The sequence below is a fragment of the Condylostylus longicornis genome, unplaced genomic scaffold, assembly GCF_029603195.1.
Source record: "Condylostylus longicornis isolate FDR11 unplaced genomic scaffold, ASM2960319v2 ptg000031l, whole genome shotgun sequence".
Taxonomy (NCBI): domain Eukaryota; kingdom Metazoa; phylum Arthropoda; class Insecta; order Diptera; family Dolichopodidae; genus Condylostylus; species Condylostylus longicornis.
Window position 1 is genome coordinate 8473386 of NW_026578000.1, and position 20623 is coordinate 8494008.

Genomic DNA, 20623 nt, shown 5'->3' on the forward strand with positions numbered 1-20623 from the left:
ATTCCTAATACATATATATGTATATGAGAATAATAGAATGTGTGTAGGTGGTTATTTTTATTATTTTCAAAAACAATAACTCTTTTCCTTTCCTAATATTTTAAATTTTTAATTTAAAATATGTATGTCGGACATGATTACTTAAAACAAGGAAAATAGAAACAAAATTGACATTCAATTTGATTTCAAATATTTGGATATAATGTACATAAGTACATATGTACATACATACATACATATACTATATGTGCCTGGATAAGTATGAATTTACGGAATTTGAAATGTGATTTCATTAAGAAAAAAAAAGTTTCATTAACATGATATGAGATACATATATTTAGCACAAGTTTAGAACAATTTATTATATTAATAATAAAGAAGAATTGTAAAATATTTATTTTGTATAATTTTAAAATTTAAATTTATCTTTACAGTTAATGCAACAACTAATTTTTGAATTTAAAATTGCAACAATTCAGCTTATAAGTTGTATAATAACTGTAAATTGAATACTAATGTGGTACAACTACAATTTTTAATTCACGTAATTTAAAGTAAGTAATTAACAATTACTGGCTCATTATTATATATTTAAGATTGATGGAAAACAAAAATTTTGAAAGATGAATAGAGTATAGAGTTTTCAATACGGTGACTAGTCTGCTGTAGTTTTTTTATTTATGTTCGAATCTGAGACCCTTCATCGGTTAGAGGACCGATGCATTATCGGTCAAATTGTCATATTTTACACGTTTTATATTTTATTTTAAACATAATTGTAAAAATCCTGTAGAACTAAAATAACTTATTAATACACAATAAGATAGTTTTTCTTTTATAGCTTAAAGTGAGAGACTATATTAATTACATTGAATTCATAATTTTTTTTATATTGAAAACAGTTTTTCCGTCATTTTAATATTAAAGTTCTAAAGAGGCATAAAAATTTTCATAAATACATACTTATACTTATGTATGTACATAATATAATTTTTTTATTTTCGATATTTCCTTATAAGAAATAATTTAATTATTATATAATATAATTATTTAAATCAGATATATACACTTACAAACTCGTTTATAAACATATCAATAATTTATTCTGTGTGTTAATTTATATCAAATGATAACAATATAACATAATAATTTTATAATCCAGTAAAAATAAATTCATATTTTGGCACCTTATTCATTATAGAAACCTTCGAGTGCAATTTGTTTCTTTGTTTTCGATCAAGGTTATTGTAGTTGAATTAATATTGAAAAGAAATGGAAAATATTTAGTTTTGGAACTCCCCCAAAATCTGAAAAATATATATATCAAGTATGTATGTATGTATATATGTGCGCATATACATATGTACAACAATAAGAATAAATTGGTAATCTTTTGACAAAATCTCAGTTGGCATTTAAAAACCCTCTGGACATTTTTTTTCAACGATATAAATTAATAATATTGGAAATTATAATAATATAATAATAATCTTTTGATAAAATCAAAATGTACACATTAAAAATAATTTTAAATTAGTGATTTGTTTCTTTTTATGTATATTGTTCATATTAAATTTATTGTATCATTTAACAGAATACATATAACATTTTTTTGCTACATTAAAAATATTAAAAATTATTTTAATTTCCAAGTGTATGTATGTCTATATTCCATGTACATATGTGTGTATATATTTATATAAAATTAGATCGAGATCATACAAGGAAGTTATGAGTAAAAACTTTTGCGCATTGTCTAGAAATCTAATTATTAATATTAATTTCGATTAATTTTATAAATTGAAATTATTATTAATTCGTTCAGTCAAAATATGTAATTAATTTCTTTATTATATTATTCAAAACAATTTTAATATTTTATTGGTGTATGTACATTTATAGTATGTATGCACATATGTACGTATGTATGTACATCCAATTCTTTGATCAATTTGAATTCTTTAAATTTGGTTTATATCAATTTAACGTAGCCTTATTATTTTTGTTACGGAAATTTTAAAATAAATACATATCTAAACAAAAAAATCCTCTAAGATCGGGATTGTCATAATATTATTTAACGTATATTAATGCAAAATTCAGCTTATAAACGCCAACCGTTGAATGGTGTATCGATACGGTATTGCGTTAAACATCGTAAGTGTATACACAATATTTTACTCCGTTATTTAAAAAATACCCATAAATTTCAATAAGAAATTACTTTTTATACGGATTTATAATAAAAATCGAAAATTGCGGTGGTCTGATTATGCATGAATTAAATAATTTGTATGTGTAGTTTTATTTTTTTTTGTGACAAATATGATGTTAATCGAAACCAATTGTGTTTTAAAAGGAATTTGTTATAAATAATTTTTAAAAATTAAATTATTATAGTTTAAAGAAAAACGAAAAAGATTAAAACTCAAACAATTTGATTTGTCATGATTAAAATTAAGATTAAATTAATCAATAATCCTGGTATACAAGAACATGAACTTGGAACAGTTTTATAATTTTTTAATTTAATAATCTTGTATATCTATTTGCCGCTAAACATATATATATATATATATATATTATATGTTATATTTTGTGTAGTGTTGCGTTACATACCTTTAAATGGAATGCAAAAATTATTATGATAAGTATATTTAATTTAAACTAATTATTTTTTATTTATTATTTTCTTAATAATAAATAAAAAATAATAAATTTATTATTTTAAAATGATTAAGAAAATAATACAAAAGAATTTCCGTTCACCGTTTTTATCTAGAGTAAATTTTGCCAAGAGCAAGGTTACCATGTAGAATTTTTTAAATTTTATTATAAGATAGTTTTTAATAATAAAAATTCCTTAGCTTTTATTTTAATAGACAGTCCTGCTTTATTCTTAAAATAATTTTATACATATATTTATGTATAACATATGTTATAAATAAAAATCGAAAAAGTACAATATGTAAAATTTATTAAGGTGATTTTTATGTTTCAACTCTATGTTAAAGTAAGTAGTACATTATGACCTTTGTTAAAATTAATGAAAAAATAAGTACTTTAAAAATTACTTATACATTATAATTACTCATATGTCATGCAAATAAAGTCAAATTAATTGTATATACCTACGTGCATATGTATGTAAATATATATTTGGTTTAGGACTATAACAGAAATCTGTTTTGTTTTTTAAATTGTACATTATGAAACTTTAATAATAAGTGATTAAATAAAGGTTATGTCAATTCTAAAAACTATTCAGAGTATAATGACTTTATACATATAAAGTGAGGCACTTATAAATTGAATAACAGCAAAAGAGATGAGTTAAAGGATCTAATTGGCTTTACGTTTAACTTTTTAATAATGAGGACGAGAGGGAATCATGGCCCAAAAAGCTATTGCTTAAAGTTACAGATGAAGGTTTTTTTAGTTTTAGAATAATATTTGTAAAACAAATTAATAAAAATTTATTTTAAACTATAATAAAAATAAAGTTAAATATAAATACAAAAATTAACTTTACAAAAAATTATTGTTTTAAACTGTTATGAAAAAATGTTATATCTATAAATGATATATAAGTGACTTATATATCTATAAGTAACAAAGAGATTATTTACGCAATTTAATCGACTTTGAGTTGAGCTTTAGAAAATTCGTGATTATTTGCACTTCTATAGTACCAATATATTGATGAATAGATATGTAAAAAGAGTAAGAATTTTAGAAAAATAGACTCGCCATATCGCTTTGTGTGGGAAATACGATCGATTTTTTATTAAACAATTTAATCTATCAGAATTCTTGTTTTTGTTTAATATCAATAGGGACTCAAATGCTTTGCTCATAGGTAAAACTTTATTCATCTGCAATGTTCACTCCTCCCTTCCAAGTAACATATGGTTTTTCAAAGTTGATAAAATAGAAGAGTTCTGCGAGTTAATGTGTAAAATTGAAGGCAATTTGTGAAGTGTGTATAATATTGTTGAATTTAGCTCGATTTTTTGAATTTCTCCAATATGAAAACTCAGCTTAATGGAAAATTGTTAATGTTTGCAGATATTGAGATATGTTTTTGTAACTAAATACATAATACATATGACAAGTTTTTAAAGCTTCAAAATAATTTCGAAGCTTTCAAAGTTTAAATAAATTCGTAAGGAATTTTGGTTGAGAGCTGCAGATCGATGTAAAATTAATATTTCAATTTTCAAGCTTATAGGAAACTTAATTTAATATTAAATTAGTTTAAAATTAATATTAAATTATATTCGTAACTATAAATTTTTTTTTAAATATAAATTGACAACAATAAGGGTTTAAAAAAAATATATGGAAATCGTTGATTATATATAAAGAGCTTTTTCATTGTGTTTTTAATCAAAGTCTCAAGTTAGGCTCTACTAACGTACAAAGTGTTGCACGTTAGAACACTAAGATTTACGTAACATTTTACGTAAATCACATTTTATAATTTGAAAAATTAGCATACTTATGTATTCAAGACGAGAACGGAGAAGGCATGATTTTAACTTATATAATATATATATAAGTCAATATTTTACTAAATATAATAAATACTATACATATATATGTATACATATCGTTTTTATTTAATAAAATGCATAGCTTTTAACATAATTTAGTTATTATTAAAAATGCTTATATTAGAAATAAGTATACGGTTTTTCAATTTAAAATAAATACTTAAAAACCATATTTTAAAAATTCTAGTAACATTATAAGAACTATGTGTACAGAAGTGAGAATTTATATATAAATTTTAGAACTAAAGCTCTAAACCTAAACTTATAAAATACTCTATAAAATAACAACAAAACAGATGTCTGTTATAGTCCTAAACAAATTAATATTTACATGTACGCATATACGCATATACATATGTACATTTAATTTGATTTTATTTGTATGACAAATGAGTAAGATAATCACAAATAGAAATCAAGTTAGCAAATGAAATTCTTTTTTAAGAAAAAAAAAAAAGAAAAGCGAAAAACTTTCAACCCTCTCAAATAATAAAGTTTAGTTTGCGTTCGAAAATCGACTTAAAATAAACGAGATGACAAAATCAAATATTTTTTTTATTTATTTATTTTATGTATATATTTGTTGAGGTACCGTTTGATAATTAATTATATTTTATTAATATCGTTATTGCTTCCGGAAAAAAACAAAAAGACGAAAAACTGTCTCAATATGATTTTTAAAATTCTCTCAATATTGTTATTCGCCGCACGTTAAATACAAATAAAAAAATTTAAAACTCTTCAATATTTTAGAGTAAATTTTTATTTTTTTTTCTTGAACTCAAAATGCATTTTGAAAGAATAAAATAAAAAGCAAAAACATAAAAAATATAATAAAATAAATAAAGTGAAACAGCGGCTAACTTGTGAAATGCTGAAATTTATAAAAGAGAGGTAGCAAATATTAAATTTACTCAATTACAGTAAATGTTTTAATAATATTGTAAAAGTGTAATGGGTCGATACGGTTATGGTGGTGATGGCAATAGAATTTTTAAAGTTTTAAAACATGCTCATATATGTATACATATTTGTATATTCTCTTTAATATTTTGTACATATCGTATATATATTACGTGAATGTATGTACATCAAAATAAATAACTTTACTTGTATAATAATAATGATCTTATATAACAATGTAAGTTAAAAAAGTTATAAAATTTTTAAATGCAGAGGTACTCACTATACTATACACTATGATATAATGTTGGAATGGGGCATGTTTTAAGAGAAATAAAATGTATCGTTTTATTATCTTGAATATTATTTTTTCTGGCTGCTTACTACATACATGCATATATACATGTACATATTTAGTTTTAACAACAAATGCGAAACGTTCATAAAACGCTCGCTTTACATTTTATTTTTTCTACTCACACGTTTTTTTTTTCGCTTTTCATTTTTATTTTTACTCTGTGTTTCTTAAGTTTTGCATTCCATGTTCGCAGTAAAACATAAAAATAAAATTAAAAAAAGTTAATAAAAATTTTAAATAAAAAAAATATTTCAGTTTAATTCAGTCTTGTTGAATTATTAGCCAGGTTAAGACGCGAAATCGAGGAATATAATTAAAATATATCTAGCTCGAAAAAAAATTGTTTTACTTTTGCACAAAAGAAAACAAAAAGCAAAAAAAAAATTAAAATTAAAAATCAAACAAATTTTCGCCTAAAAATCATATGTTGCTGGTGGTGCTTTATTCAAAAATTTTCGCTCTTGTATCAATAAAAAAAAGAATAAATAAACCTGCAAAGTGCTAAGTGCTTTTTAGTTAGAATTTTTTTTGTATAAAAAATAATCTAACAAAAAAAAATTTTGCACTAGTGTTTTGTTTTTCTTATCTTATCTTAGAAATAGCATTTAGAATCGATCTAAAAAAAGAAAAATAAAAATAAAATTATAATCGTTGTTTGTACATTGTAAAACTTTACTTCGTATTTTTATAAATATTAAATAAAAAAAAATTCTCGCACACTTTGCAAATATGAAAAATTCTTGTTAATGAAATATTAATTTTAATTGAAAAGTTTGTAGCAATAACTCAAGTTCACCTCTTAAGTCTTTCAATTGATTCACATATTCATATGTACATAAGTAGTTCTCCGTTATTGAAGCGCGCATTTTTATATTAGTTTTCCTATTGAAATTGTGGTACACTAGTGCGTATATAAAAAACAAAAACGATTTCTGTTGTCAAAATAAGCTTTTTTTTTGAATTCCATAAGTTTGTTTCAAATATTAAAATAAGAATAAAATTCTATCAAAATTTTCAAAATGGATAAATTGTTTTCATATATTATTGAAAAGTAATTTTAAATACAGAAAAAAAAAGAATTAAAATAAAAAATATAATATAAAAATATTTTGTCTATTCAATAATTAATCATATTATAATAAAAATATCAAATTTTTGTTTTTTTAATTTTAAAAATTCGTAATAAAAAATAAATAAAAAAAATGGCTTTAACAAATTTTACACTACCTTTTGGTGGTATATCACATCATTGGTCTGCAACAACAATAGGACCAGCATCATTGCAACAATATCATGCAAGTGCTGTCAACAATTTATTATATGATCCAGCTGACCATCAAGAATCTGATGATCCACCAGAATATTTCAAAAATAATCCATATGCACCACCACAAAATCATCACCATTATAATACTAATAATCACAATAATAATAATAGTGGTCGGCTAAGAAATAGTAAAAGTTATTTACCACCTTTACCATCGTCTCAAACATCAACTCAACGTCATCATAATTCACATTATCAATCACAGCATCATACAACCAATATAGAACAAAAGGATCAACAATTAGGTTATAATACGCGAACTAGAAATAATAACAATCATGAACATAATGTACAACATAATAATAACCATCAGACAAATCATCAGCAACCTGTTCAAATTCCAAAAGGAAATTACTTACCAATTCATCAGCAATCTTCCCAATTGTCATCACAGCAATCACAGCCGTCCCAGCGACATGATAATGATGATAAAACTAATTCATATATTGAGGGTGATACTGATACAATATATGATAATAATAATAATGATCATCAATATAATCATCAACAATATCTTCCGCCATCATCATCATCACCCTCATTGTCATCATCACCAGTATCATCTGTTTCACATAATAATAATCAAGGACAATATTTTAATGGATATAATACGTATACTAGAACATATAGTTCTCACAATATTGGTGTAACTCAACCAACTTTGGCAATTTCAACAAATCAACAATTACCAACTTATTCAAACAATAATTCAGCAGGTGGACGTAATACTCAAAATCTTAATAGAAATAGTAACAATAATTATAATAATGGAAATAACGCAGTCCCAAATCGTGGTGATCCAGTTACAGGATATAAAACAAAAACAAGTAATCAAGGAACTTCCTCTTCATCATCTTCATCGACTTCTAGTTCTGCTGGCGGTTCAGGTACAGAAGTTGATGGTAATGATGAAGATTCATTCCCAGAAAGACCACCTGGTTTTACGAGAGTTCAAGCTGGGCAAGGTAGTAGAACGCAGGTTCATGCTGTGTTAGATTATGATATTGATGAAGGTGATGAAGAGTATTATGATGATAATGATAACGGTGAGTTTTTCTAACATACAATATACTTACATATTTTGTAGTTTATTTTCATTTGAAAAGTATTTTTTTTTGGTTTTGTCGTCAATTTCTGCTTTGTTTTCATTTTATTAGCACTATGCTACTGTCGTTTTAACCTTGCATAGCTTAGAAAATTTTTTAATTCACCTGAGATTTTTGATTTTTAAACTTGAAATAATTGGAAAACCTGGGCTTGTCCAAAAAGAAAAAATTTTAATTATTTTAATTCCAACTTTCAATATTTAATTGACACATGTATATATTTTCATGTGTATGAATGTATATTTTTAAGATTTTCAACTGTGTACGTGTTTTTCGTTTTTCAAGTTAGATGGTCAAACAGTTAACCATCAATAATAATTTTAAATTTTTAATAAAGCATCCATTTAATTAATATTGAGTGGGTTTCTAAATTGGTTCAAATTATATATTTGGTATGCTATTTAAAGCATTTATGAATTTTTAATATTCTTTTTGTTTTTCTGTTAAGCCCTGATTTAAAATTTTTTGTTTTTGTCTATGTTTCTATGTTAAAGGTGACATAACTTACAATCAAAATCATTTTAAATGAATGATTAATAAGTGGTTCAACCATGATTGTTCCATATAAAGAAGAGGAATTAAAAATGAATTACGTTGAATTTTTTGCAAATAATTGACCTTCAAGGGTCTGCTTGGTCATTTTGGGTTTCATATTGTTATATATATAGATTTTTATAGTATTAGTACAATTTTCTAAATTTATTTCTGTTCCTGCAATAAACATTAAAAATGGAAACCAAAATCATTCAAATTTAAATTTTTATGGTGTAGTTCACATATTCTAATTAACTTAAGTAAACAGAGTAAACAGAGTGCTTCTAAACTTGAGAAGTATTAAAAAGCAGTAGAATATTTATATTACTTTTGATTGGTATAGCTACATATGTACTTTTAAAACAAATTCGCTATAATATTTGTTATTTATGTTAATATGACAATTTTACCACAATTGGAAAACAGCAACTTTAATTAGGTCTTTTTTTGTTCTAACCAAGATTATTCCGCTTTTTCAACTATATCAAGTTCCATGCACATTGATTCTGGTAATTTTGATGTTTGTCGTTAACGTTGAATTGCGAACAATATTAATTGATCATCTAATTTAATAACATCGTGGTTTGTGGTTTAAAAATCTTCAAAAGAATTGTTTTCAAAATATCATTTCCTTTTGCACATCCAAATTTTGCTTTGTTTCAAAAAGAAAAAGAAATTAAAAAATTTAAGAAATATTCATCCTTATTTGTGCATGATAAGGGGGCACTATTCCAAAATTACATACATATTTTATTTTTCAATTCGAAATAAAGCAATAAACATATGGCTGAACGAATTTTGAAATTTTGTTTGTTTACTTTTTATATTTGAATATAAAAACTTGACACTTTGACAATTTCAATATAATAAAACCTTCAAAGTTTCAAAAAATCGTCCTGCCGTTGTTAATTTTTAATCTCTACACGAGTGAAATTTATCATAGTATCTTGAAATCTTGGAATATCTACATGTATACAATTAATAGTAGGGCTGATTATCATATGCGTATATAATGTACATATGTATATACATACGTTTTAATAGCTTCCAGGTTTGAAAATTTTTGAGATTGTGTGTGTATGGCAGTTATCAGTATCGATGCATATAATTATTATATTTGTCTGTTTTTGTCATAAATTTATAATTTTACTACATACTCGTAATGCAAACTATTTTTCAGAAGGCTGGGAAATGTTTAAAGCATTCAATTTTTTTTTAAATTTGAAACCCTACAAAATAGTTCATATGAAATAGTAATAAAAAATTTAAGAATAAATTATTTTTAAATAATTTATTCTTAAATTTTTATTCGCTTAATTTTTCTTTATGTTTTGATTTCAAGATTTAATTCATATCAACGTTGTTATGGGCTTTCATAAAAACTTACAAAAGATTACCTCTTTTATTGAAAAACTACTAACATGCTATAGTAAAATCAAGACCAAAGAAAGTAGTTCTAACTGAGGATATTGAAGAAATGAGGGGGGGACAATAAGTAGGGTAAATATTTCAACACTTAATTTTTCGGGTTTTCTATATTTTGATTTTTTTTTTACCGGATAAGATGTAAAAGTTTAGAAAAAAACCGGACTTTCGAAACTTAAAAATTTTTAGGTAGCAATTAAATTTTAATTTCATACGCGCTTCTCAACATTTATAAACAATATTTAAAAGAACAGTATGATTAAAAAAAGTGACATATAACGAAAAAATGTTATTACGCATTTTATGACGTGTATTCTTTTGGACATAATATGCACATAGTTATACGCATAGCAGAAATTTAAATAACTTTAATTTTCATACGTATACATTTATACAAAATTTTGAATGAATTAAATAAAAAGTTTAAAAAAGCAAAGAACAACAAAAAAAATTTGAAATTTGAACGCGACAAGGGCAATTTTATATTCAAAAATGATATCATATAAGTATACAAAATACATTGTAAGCTCGGTTTGTGCTTAGTACACAATATGTTTATATTATGTATATGTGACTATGCTGCTTAGAATTTAAAATAAAATGTAAAAGAAAAAAATTAATTTTGTTCTAACAATTGGTGACAAAAGATAAAGTATGTAGTTTTTTTGTTATTAAAATTCTCTTATCATTCAGTACTGGTAATTTATAAAGAATTTATGGAATTTTTTTTAAACAATTTATTAAGAAGAAATAACTTATCTAAAAATAATGAAAGCTTTAAAGAGAGTGAGATAAGGATAATTCATAAACATAATATGAGAAAGAAAGATAAAAGACTATAGAAAACCGTATGTTTTTCTTTTTAATTAAATATACTTCTGTCTGGTTCTGGTATAAGGAATTTTTGTAAAACTTTCTAAAACTTGAAAAAACTTTATAAAGTTTTAGTATAATATAATACTTTAGCGTCTAGCATAGTACTTTTTGAACAAAATTGAGAGAAAATGATGGCGTCATCGTTTTATTGTTTTAAAATCTTTTAAAATCATAAAGCTGTCAAAACTTATGTTCGTTTTTATATAATATTATGTACTGTTTATGTTTGATAATTATTTTGAAACTTCACGTTTATTTTATTTTATAAATTTTTTAAAAGTTTTTTCAACTTTTCCGTCTAGTTTATTTTTTTTGAAATCCGATTTTTTTTTCTTTGCAAGAAAAGACGTTTCTTGCAAAAAAAACGGTTTTCTTTTTTTAAAGTTTTTTCAAATTTTATAATAGACCGATCTTACGTATTTGAAAATTAAATATTATAACATTTAGGATAATAAGCATCAATTTTGTTTTTAGAATTCTTAATGAAGATTACGTAAATGTAATTAAAAAATTTTTGTTGTTTATGAAAATTATTACACTTTTGAAATAGTTGTTATATTTATTATAACAGTTAACAACTAATTTATTATAACAGTTGATTGTTACACGTATCAGGAATAGTAAACAGTGTATAATGCGTAATACGACATCCCACTGTCATTTTAATCATACTTAAGTAGTACGCATGTGAATGAGTTGATTTTCTTATTATTTTCATTATATCATTTATTTTTAAAAAATCGTAGCCTTTCTTAAGGGAATTTTCCATCAATAGATACACTAACCTCAATTGTAAAGTGTTAAATTTAAAATTAGAAATCGATGTTTATAGTTAGTATCGATTTTTATAGAATCGAAATTATAGTTTTATCAATACATACATTATTGCCAAATTTGAAAATTTTGTAATTTTTCTTCTTAAATAAACTACAAAATTAATATGAAATTAACATTGCCGTGTAAATTTTTGTTTTATCTAATATTAAAAATATTTTTATAAATAAATTTTTTACTAGATCTATTAAGCAATTTTAATTCGCGTACATAAAATTAAATTCAAATACCAGATAGGTTTTATTTTTAAGATCAAGTTTTAGGCATTTACACAAGAGGACAAGTTTGTTTTTATTTTTTGTTCTTCAAATTTTATGTTTAATGTTGCTTTTGAAAAAATTTATAATTTTTTTTTATAATAAAATTTATTAAAAGTGGTAAGATTTTTACACATGCTGTTTTATGAATATATATCCAATCGTATTATAATATGTGTTAATTTTTATATTTTTGAATGTACATATATATATATATATATATATATAGGATCTTAAAATTTATTGCAGATTTTTGCAAAATTAAACCTGATAGATTGAACTTGATTCTTCAAAATGAATAATAGATCAAGAATAATTTATGTGTGTATAGGTAATATTTTAAAAATTTTAGCTATTTCAGTTGAATACTTACTTACGTGTTGAGTTAGAAGATTTTATTTAATGTTTTACTTTTATTTCAACGTAAAATACAAAACGTTCTACTTTATAGTAGATTTTACAATGTGTATATAGTTATGAATTTTTACTTACTTGTACTTATTTTAACCAAAAAAAAAGAAACTATAAGAAGAATAGTATACAAAGTCTCTTTGACACAAGCGCAGAACGCAAATTCTTGATTACACTGAATAATTCAACACAGATGAAAGACAACAAAGTTTCCATCACATCACTGTCGTTACGTATGTAATTTGATTCTGTGAAGTTATTTATTTATTACAACGAAGTTAAGATAATGACTAATAATTAATTAATAAATATATAAGTAAATAAGTAATTGAAAAAATAATAACAACTTTTACTTTAACGATTATATTTTAATTTGCTTTGATTAATTTGATTTTTAATATTCATTCTATAATGCTAACTTCTTCTTAAACTTCAAATTCGAGCCATATCGAACGCTAACTTTGAAGTTGATAGATTTTCTCCATTTTAAAATTTTTACGCATTGATACAGATTTTTAAATCTGTTATATGTCTCTTTTTCTTTATATTATGTTTAATATTTCGTCATAATAGATTTTATTTGAAAGTTCTTCGAAAAACGAGGTGCTAATTAAAATTATTACGTGTATTAATTTTATATTAATATATTAAAAATTAAGTTCACGTTATTTTATACGCATGATCATACAAATAACTTAGTTTGATTCCGGTTAAACATATTTTATTAGTTGTTTTCCTATAAATTTTAAATTTTTAGTCATTGCCGGAAAATAATTTTATTCGTTAGTTTTATTATTTTATTTGTTTGTTGTTATTCTTTTAAGAACTAGTTTATGGCGAGCTTTCAAGAAAAGTTATGACATTTTTGTATAATAAATTATGTGTACCTGTATGTTATATAAAATCGATTAAATGTCATTTTGTAGGAAAAATATGTACTAAAACTAAAAATATGTAATTTTTAAGTACATATAAAAAAATATTTGTACTCACACTTAAATTAATTACAAAAGTACAATGTTCTATATGAATTGTCAAATACGAATTTATTAATATTATATGAGGAAAATTTTAGTTCAAATCAATCAATTATAAAAATACATGCGAATCAATAATAAGTATTGCACATACATATATAAGATCAGAAGGCCATTATAAAAACTGGTTTAAAAAAAATATAAATAAAATATGATTTTTATTAAATTTTTATTAAATTTCAAAATTTTAATAGAGCAAAATAATAAAAGTAAAATTACTAATATTTTGCAAAATATTTGCACATTAAAATGCAACGAGTAGCAATTATCACTATTAATAATTACAGTTCTTATACATAATAACTTTATATATACATATGTATATACTTACGAAATTCTGTTATTATCCAATTAATTTTTAGTTAATCAGTTTCCTATATTTTTAGAAAAAGGATCTTATATTTCACTCTAATTAAAATTTTAATCTATAAATATGCAATTATAATTAAATTAATTTAAAAAATATTTAAAAAGTAAAATTTTTATGACAAAACTTAAAACTATTTACATCAGGGATATGTTTTATTATTAAAGTGTAAAAAGTTATACATGCTGGGTGTGCGAAACTTCTTGAGTTATGATGTCTCATTGTTCATTTTTCCGAGATTTTAAATATTTGTTTTTTAAAACAAATTCTTCAAACTTTTCTTTTACTTCTTATTTGTTCACAACTTTAGCAACATCTTACTTATTGAATTTTTATGCAAATTGAAAGATGGTAGCAAATTGAAAGATTTGTTATGGCATTTTGCCATAACAAATGTGGCAAAACTCACAAAAAAAACAATGTGGCTATTAATCTGTCGGTGTATTGAGCTGTGTATTGGAACAGAGATTATATGAAGTGTCATTGAATAAAATATGACAATATATGATTTCAATATTTTGAAAATATGATTTCCGCAAAACCAAAATCTAATTTCAATTTAATCACAAAATGAAACGATTTTTATCCCAACATATTTGAAACTTTTTGAATTACACACTTATAAATTAACAATAAAAAAATTATATTTAATTTTCAAAGTAATTTTTTGGGTTATTGCGTTGTGTTTTGCTTTCGAAGTTCGAATTCGTATTGTGTACTTTATTTATGTGTACATATCTACGTTTGTATTAATATCCTTCTTATAGATTTTGTAAAACAAATTTTTTATATTTTATTTTTGTTTTTATCTTTTCACATGTCACATATAAATTTATTTAAAGTGACTAAGAATTTAAGAGATTTGTTTGCCATCACTAGACATAAATTTACATATTTATAGAAAATACGAATATATACTTATATAATATTATGTATGAATTTTGTTATAATAATAAAAAATACATTTTTAATTTAGTGGTTTTAAACAAGTTAAAACAAAACACTTTTAAAACTGTTTGTGAAGTACGTGAAAGCAAGTTGAATAATCACTTAAATGATTGTAAGCTTATAAAAATATGATTTTTATATTTTTCAATTTCTTGCTTTATGATTTATGTAGACTTTGCGATAAGACGGAGTTATTTAACATTTGCGCATATTATTTGTGTAAAGATAAAGTGAACAATGAATGGAAATGTGTATGACTTTCTAAGGTCTGATTAGACCTACATATTTTAAATTGAGATTTTAAAGCTACAAATTTATGCTTAAAAATTTTAAGAGTTTATAAGCCTGATCAAAAAAAAATTATGCAACTATAATTTTAATTATGATTAAGTATAAAAAAAAAGGTGACCTGTATTAGTGGTTTCGATTCAAAATATTTAAGTTTAGTTTTGACAGATTTTATTTTTATCTTATTTCATAAAAGTAAGTGACGATCAACTGCAAGTTAACATAAACGAAAATATCTTTCACTCTTCGTATCCGAATATTAAGTGTCATCAGTTTTTTGTTTTCTTCCTCTTTATTATTATTTTACAGTATTATGTACGTACGTAAATAAGTTTAAATATTTTTCATATTTTGAATATTTATTTTTATTTAGTTTTATTGTTTATTTTTAAAAAAAAATTTTGTTGAATATTTCACCATAATGTTTATGAATAACTCTTGTAGAAAAATAATGCGATAGAAGAATAGAAAAAAATAATATTTTAAATGGAAAGAGATGGTTAAACATGTAATCGTAAGTATTTTCTTAAGTTGTATTCAGATATATTAATTTTAAATCGTTTGCTTAAATAAACTCTCAATCGCATATTGGATGTTATTTATTTTTAATTTTTTAATACTGTTATAATCGAAAGTCATCAAGGTGATATATTGACCTATCATTTTATTTTTATTGAGGTTCTTTAAATGTTAATTGAATTCCGAAAACACAATAAGAAAAAAGTTATTGTGGGCAAAAAACTTATTATAATATTTAAATAGGTATTTGTACGTACATATGTATATGAATATAAATATTTACATGTGTATATGGATGTTAACACAATATTAATTAATTCCAAATCAAAAGCAAACTTAAAAACTACAAAGTATAAAAATTTATCAACTTTTTTATTTCATTTTATTTCTCTGGAATTTTTAACTGTAAAAATATACTGTATGCATGTACATTTTCTTCGATTGTATGTTTGATGGCAGACGGCAATTGAAAAACAGAAAATGTAGCCACATAATTGACAGATAAAACAAGTAGTTTGGCTTTTAGTAGTCATTTTGAGTGTCTCGTAAATAGTATTTTTTGAAAATATTTTGTTCACAAACAGCAATTTATTTTGATTCCTGGTATACAATATCTCTACAAAGCGTTATGTATCTCCGTGACATTTCTGCGTGAAATTATATTTCCCCTTTTACTTGCGAAATACTCAGTTTAATTGCACAGAAGCGGGTCGAACATTTATAGTGTTAGAGATGCCCTGTCTTCGGAACGATAAAACTCTTAAATAAACGTTATATGTAACTTAAATCGGTTTGCATTTTCCAAAACAATTATGTAACAACACCATTATGCCACTCTATTGATAACATTTTTTTAGGACTATACCTAAAATGTTAGAACTATATCTAAAATTTATAAGATCTTACCCGTTTGCTTGTAGCTATGCACGCGATACTCATTTTTGCTATTGTTTTTTGTATTAAATGTTACTTTTGATCTGATTGAAAGTGATTGTAAATGTTTGTTTTTTATCTCTTCTTTTTAGACTTTTTTTCTCTTTGTCATCTTCAAAATTATAGTGGTGTTTTTTCGCTTTTATGGAATTTGATAAAAAAATATTTCGTATTTGTTTGTATGTAATATGAACCTATAAAAGTATGTTAAGCATGAGTATAGATAGATATTTTAACATTAAGTGTGCTATAAACGTTGATGTTTTTTGTGATGACCTAGTTTAATGAACGACCTTGTGATTTTGTAACAACTTTTTTAAGTCAACAATATTCACATACATATGTATGTACATATGTTTACCTATATATCCAATTTTATTTTGTAGGTATATATACTCTTTTGCATATGTATGTATGTATATATGTAAATTTTTTTTAAATAAGTTTGTATGCATACATATAAAAAGAAAGAAAAATATGAAATAAAAACATGGAAACATTTGAAAAAAAAGAAAAGAGAGGAAATCAAACTTATTAGCATTTTTAATTTGTTTAAAAAAAATAAAAAAAATTAGCTATTTTGAAGATGTAAATAAATATTATTAAATTGATTTGGTTGATTTAGTATGAAAATAATTCGAGAGTCAATTGTTATGACATGACTATGACATTAGAAACATATACATACATATGTCCATGCATGTATCAATTTGATTATCCAATCTTTTTGCCTCAATTTCTTCATATTGCTTTAAGTTTCATAAAGTTTTAACTTATAAGGTTCTTACCACAGATGTAACACCGAAAGCAAAACAGGGTAATCTTCCAATATATTAATTTTTAAGTTTCTCGATATCTGTGCGATATCAATCTTTTTGTAGTCTATTTAATATATTTTTTAAAATTCATCTTATTTTCAATTATGCCCCCATTTATCGAGGAGATAAAGTTGCGAAGTCTTTGAGGCTACAACGTTTAACAAATTTGTAGATTTATTATTATGCCATTTTTGTACCCCCTGATACTTTTCTTTGCTCCAAATCGTACTAAGTGGTAAAAAAGTGTTTTCTTGCGTATTTGTTGTTATTGTGTTGATCTTACTGCTCTTGATGGTTTTTTTTGGTTGTTATTCTTGGTGGCACTAGTGTGGTAAACTTTTGTGAAACTTGTTGTAAAATGTAAACGATAGTTGTTCCATGTATCGTAAAGTTTTCCATGTAATGAATTAAACAACGTTGTTTGTAGATCTAACTGAATCATCTTTCAGTATTTTGTAAAATTCTTCATTCAGTATTTCAATAAATCTTACAATGTAGTACCACGATCCTATGCGTTATAAAACTAAACATGATTAAAAATTCTATCTTAGTTTCTTCTTATATTAAATTTAAAATTTGATGTGAATAAAATAAATGAATATTTTATCAAACAACGTGTACTCATTTTCACACTTATTCTCAAAACGAAAAAAAAAATGTTCTTTTTCTTTATTAAAAATTAACACTTGGATGTTCTAGTGGATGTTCACCCGTTAAAATTTTTTCGATGGCGCTAATATGAGTCAAACTTTTAATTAGATATACGAAAAGCAAAATCGGTATCATTACTAAAAACACAAATAGAATGAGTACAAGTACCTTTTAGTAATTATTTCATTATATTCTAAAAATAATTATGAACTTTTTATATTCGATTACTATATTTTTAGCTTAATGAATTTTTCTCATGAATTTAGCAAAGATAAAATTACATTTCTAATAGGAATTTACAAATCAATCAAATAGAAAATTCATAAAAAAAAATAAAACTCCGGAATTACACATTCTATCAAAGATGATTAATGGTTCTGGTAAATTTTTTCTTTTTCAGTTTTGTTATTTTTTTTTTGTACAATGTTTAATCTACGGCATTTTATTCCGGGAGCTTAAAAATTTTTATTATAGGATGCGAAATAACAAACGGAATTCTTTGTGTGAACAACTAGGTTAAAAAAATTTATTTGTTTAAATATGTGAGTAGCAATTTGTGATTTTTATTGATTCAAACATAAAACTTTTGTCTATTAAGGCTTTTTAAAAATTTACAATTTATTAGAAAAAAAAGAAACTAATAAGTATAAAAAATTAAAAAAAAATGTTGAAAGTGAACACAATTATTTTTTTGATAATTAAACGCCTAGAAAGGAAAAATTAAATTTTGCATTCTAGGCGTTTAATAAAAGAAAAATTTTGACGCTTTTCTTTTCTTATCCTTGTTTTTGATTTTTCGGAAAATCGATTAATTATAGTATATTTTATATGTTTATTGTTTCAAAAAGAGAGCTATATGTAGAATATTTGCAAAAATTTTTCTAAACGTAGGTTGCTTGCAGATTGCACGGCGGTTCAATTATCACAAATGTTCCGTCTTTTCACCATTTCCTCAGAAAAACCTGGTCGTCAGTGTGGGTTCAGATGTGTCAGATGTCAGTGTATAAGGCCGGCTACTGGAGCCATTCTATTCTGTTTTCTTGATGAACCTTTCTACATTCTTTATACTTTTGCTAACGATAATGTCAAGTCCAGCTATAATTGTCTCGCCTAACGAAGAAAACCTAGATAGTAGATAGAAGAAAACCCACTTGTTCACCCGGCGTTCCGTAAATTTTTATAAAATTTTATCTTTTAATATTAAAAAAAGATTTTGAGTCTCCAAGCTAAAATAAATTTACATACATATTTGCATGTATATACATATACGAGTATGTATGTATTTTGAATTAATTAAGCACAAATTAAGTAAACTGAAAAAGATTAAATTAGAAAAATTTCAAGCTTAAATCTATAACATATTATAAAAATATCTGTAAAAAGAGTTTGGAGGTGCTGAATTACTAATATAACGTGTAGTTGTTTAGTTAATAAGTATTTTGATTGTAACACTATAATAATATTAACTTAATCGAAATAACTGCATAACAGTCGGCAATTTCTTCATACCTCTGTAGCTTAGTTAGAAGAGCGTCCGCCTAAAAAGCGTTAGGTCACTGGTTCGAGTCTAGTTCGAGGAGAAAAATTTTTTGATTTTTCTGCCTTTAACTCGTTTCTTTGATTACGTCATCCATCTGTTCCGTACTTGTATGAAGAAATTTCGATTAAGTTAATATGGTTTGGAGGTGCTTTTTAATAAATCTATTAAGAATTTTGTTATTGTTGATTGACATTATGTTGTAATATTGACTATTTATCATCGTCGTTATTTTGTCATCAATTAAAAATAATGGAATTTTCTTTGATTCAAATTGGATTTACAAATAAAATATTAACGCGCGTCTGCCAATAAAATAGTATTTTATTGTTTTTATATTATATAGATTAACATATGTATATTTTAACTATAATATAATAATATAGATTATTATATTGTAGATTTTGTATTAAATAAATGTTAATAGTTTCTTTTATTAACCCTTTCACTCCTCTAATATTGCTTTTCTTGTCTCGATTTTTCAAAGTAAACCTTTGTATATAATTGAACTTAATTAATTTAGTCTTGTTTAAGCATCCCTTTACTTGGTATTTGAATTATATCTAAATAAATTTTGTAGATTATTGAATATCGAATATGTATATTAAGGTACTTGATAAATAAACTTGAGAGGAGTTTGTATTTTACAGAATAAACTAGATACTATACAACTTAATTTAAAAATTTTATGATAATATAATTGTAGAAATCAATTTAGAAAACAAAATTTGAGTTATAACAATTAACATTTTGAAACAATCCGCATGAAAATCTTCCACCCTAGATTAGTCACCGTAGATTTTTATTTTTTAGAATACAGTGAGTTTAGATGTGGTTTCTGCAAATTAAGTGTAACTTCGCATAGTAACAAATTTAACTTCTATGTATCGATGATCAGAAGAGGAACGCTCCCGCGATACTTTCCAAATCGTAACCAA

General features: G+C 23.8%; 1 protein-coding gene across 1 annotated transcript in view; it reads left to right on the forward strand.

Moving 5' to 3' along the window:
* Nucleotides 1-6017: 6017 nt before the first annotated feature.
* Nucleotides 6018-20623, forward strand: part of LOC129608377 (protein spaetzle 3) — a 58773-nt gene continuing 44167 nt past the window's right edge. The window contains exon 1 of the mRNA XM_055519861.1: nt 6018-8190. Within this exon, the coding sequence (XP_055375836.1) occupies nt 7020-8190 (1171 nt within the window). The 5' untranslated portion in view covers nt 6018-7019. The remainder of the gene's footprint in view (nt 8191-20623) is intronic.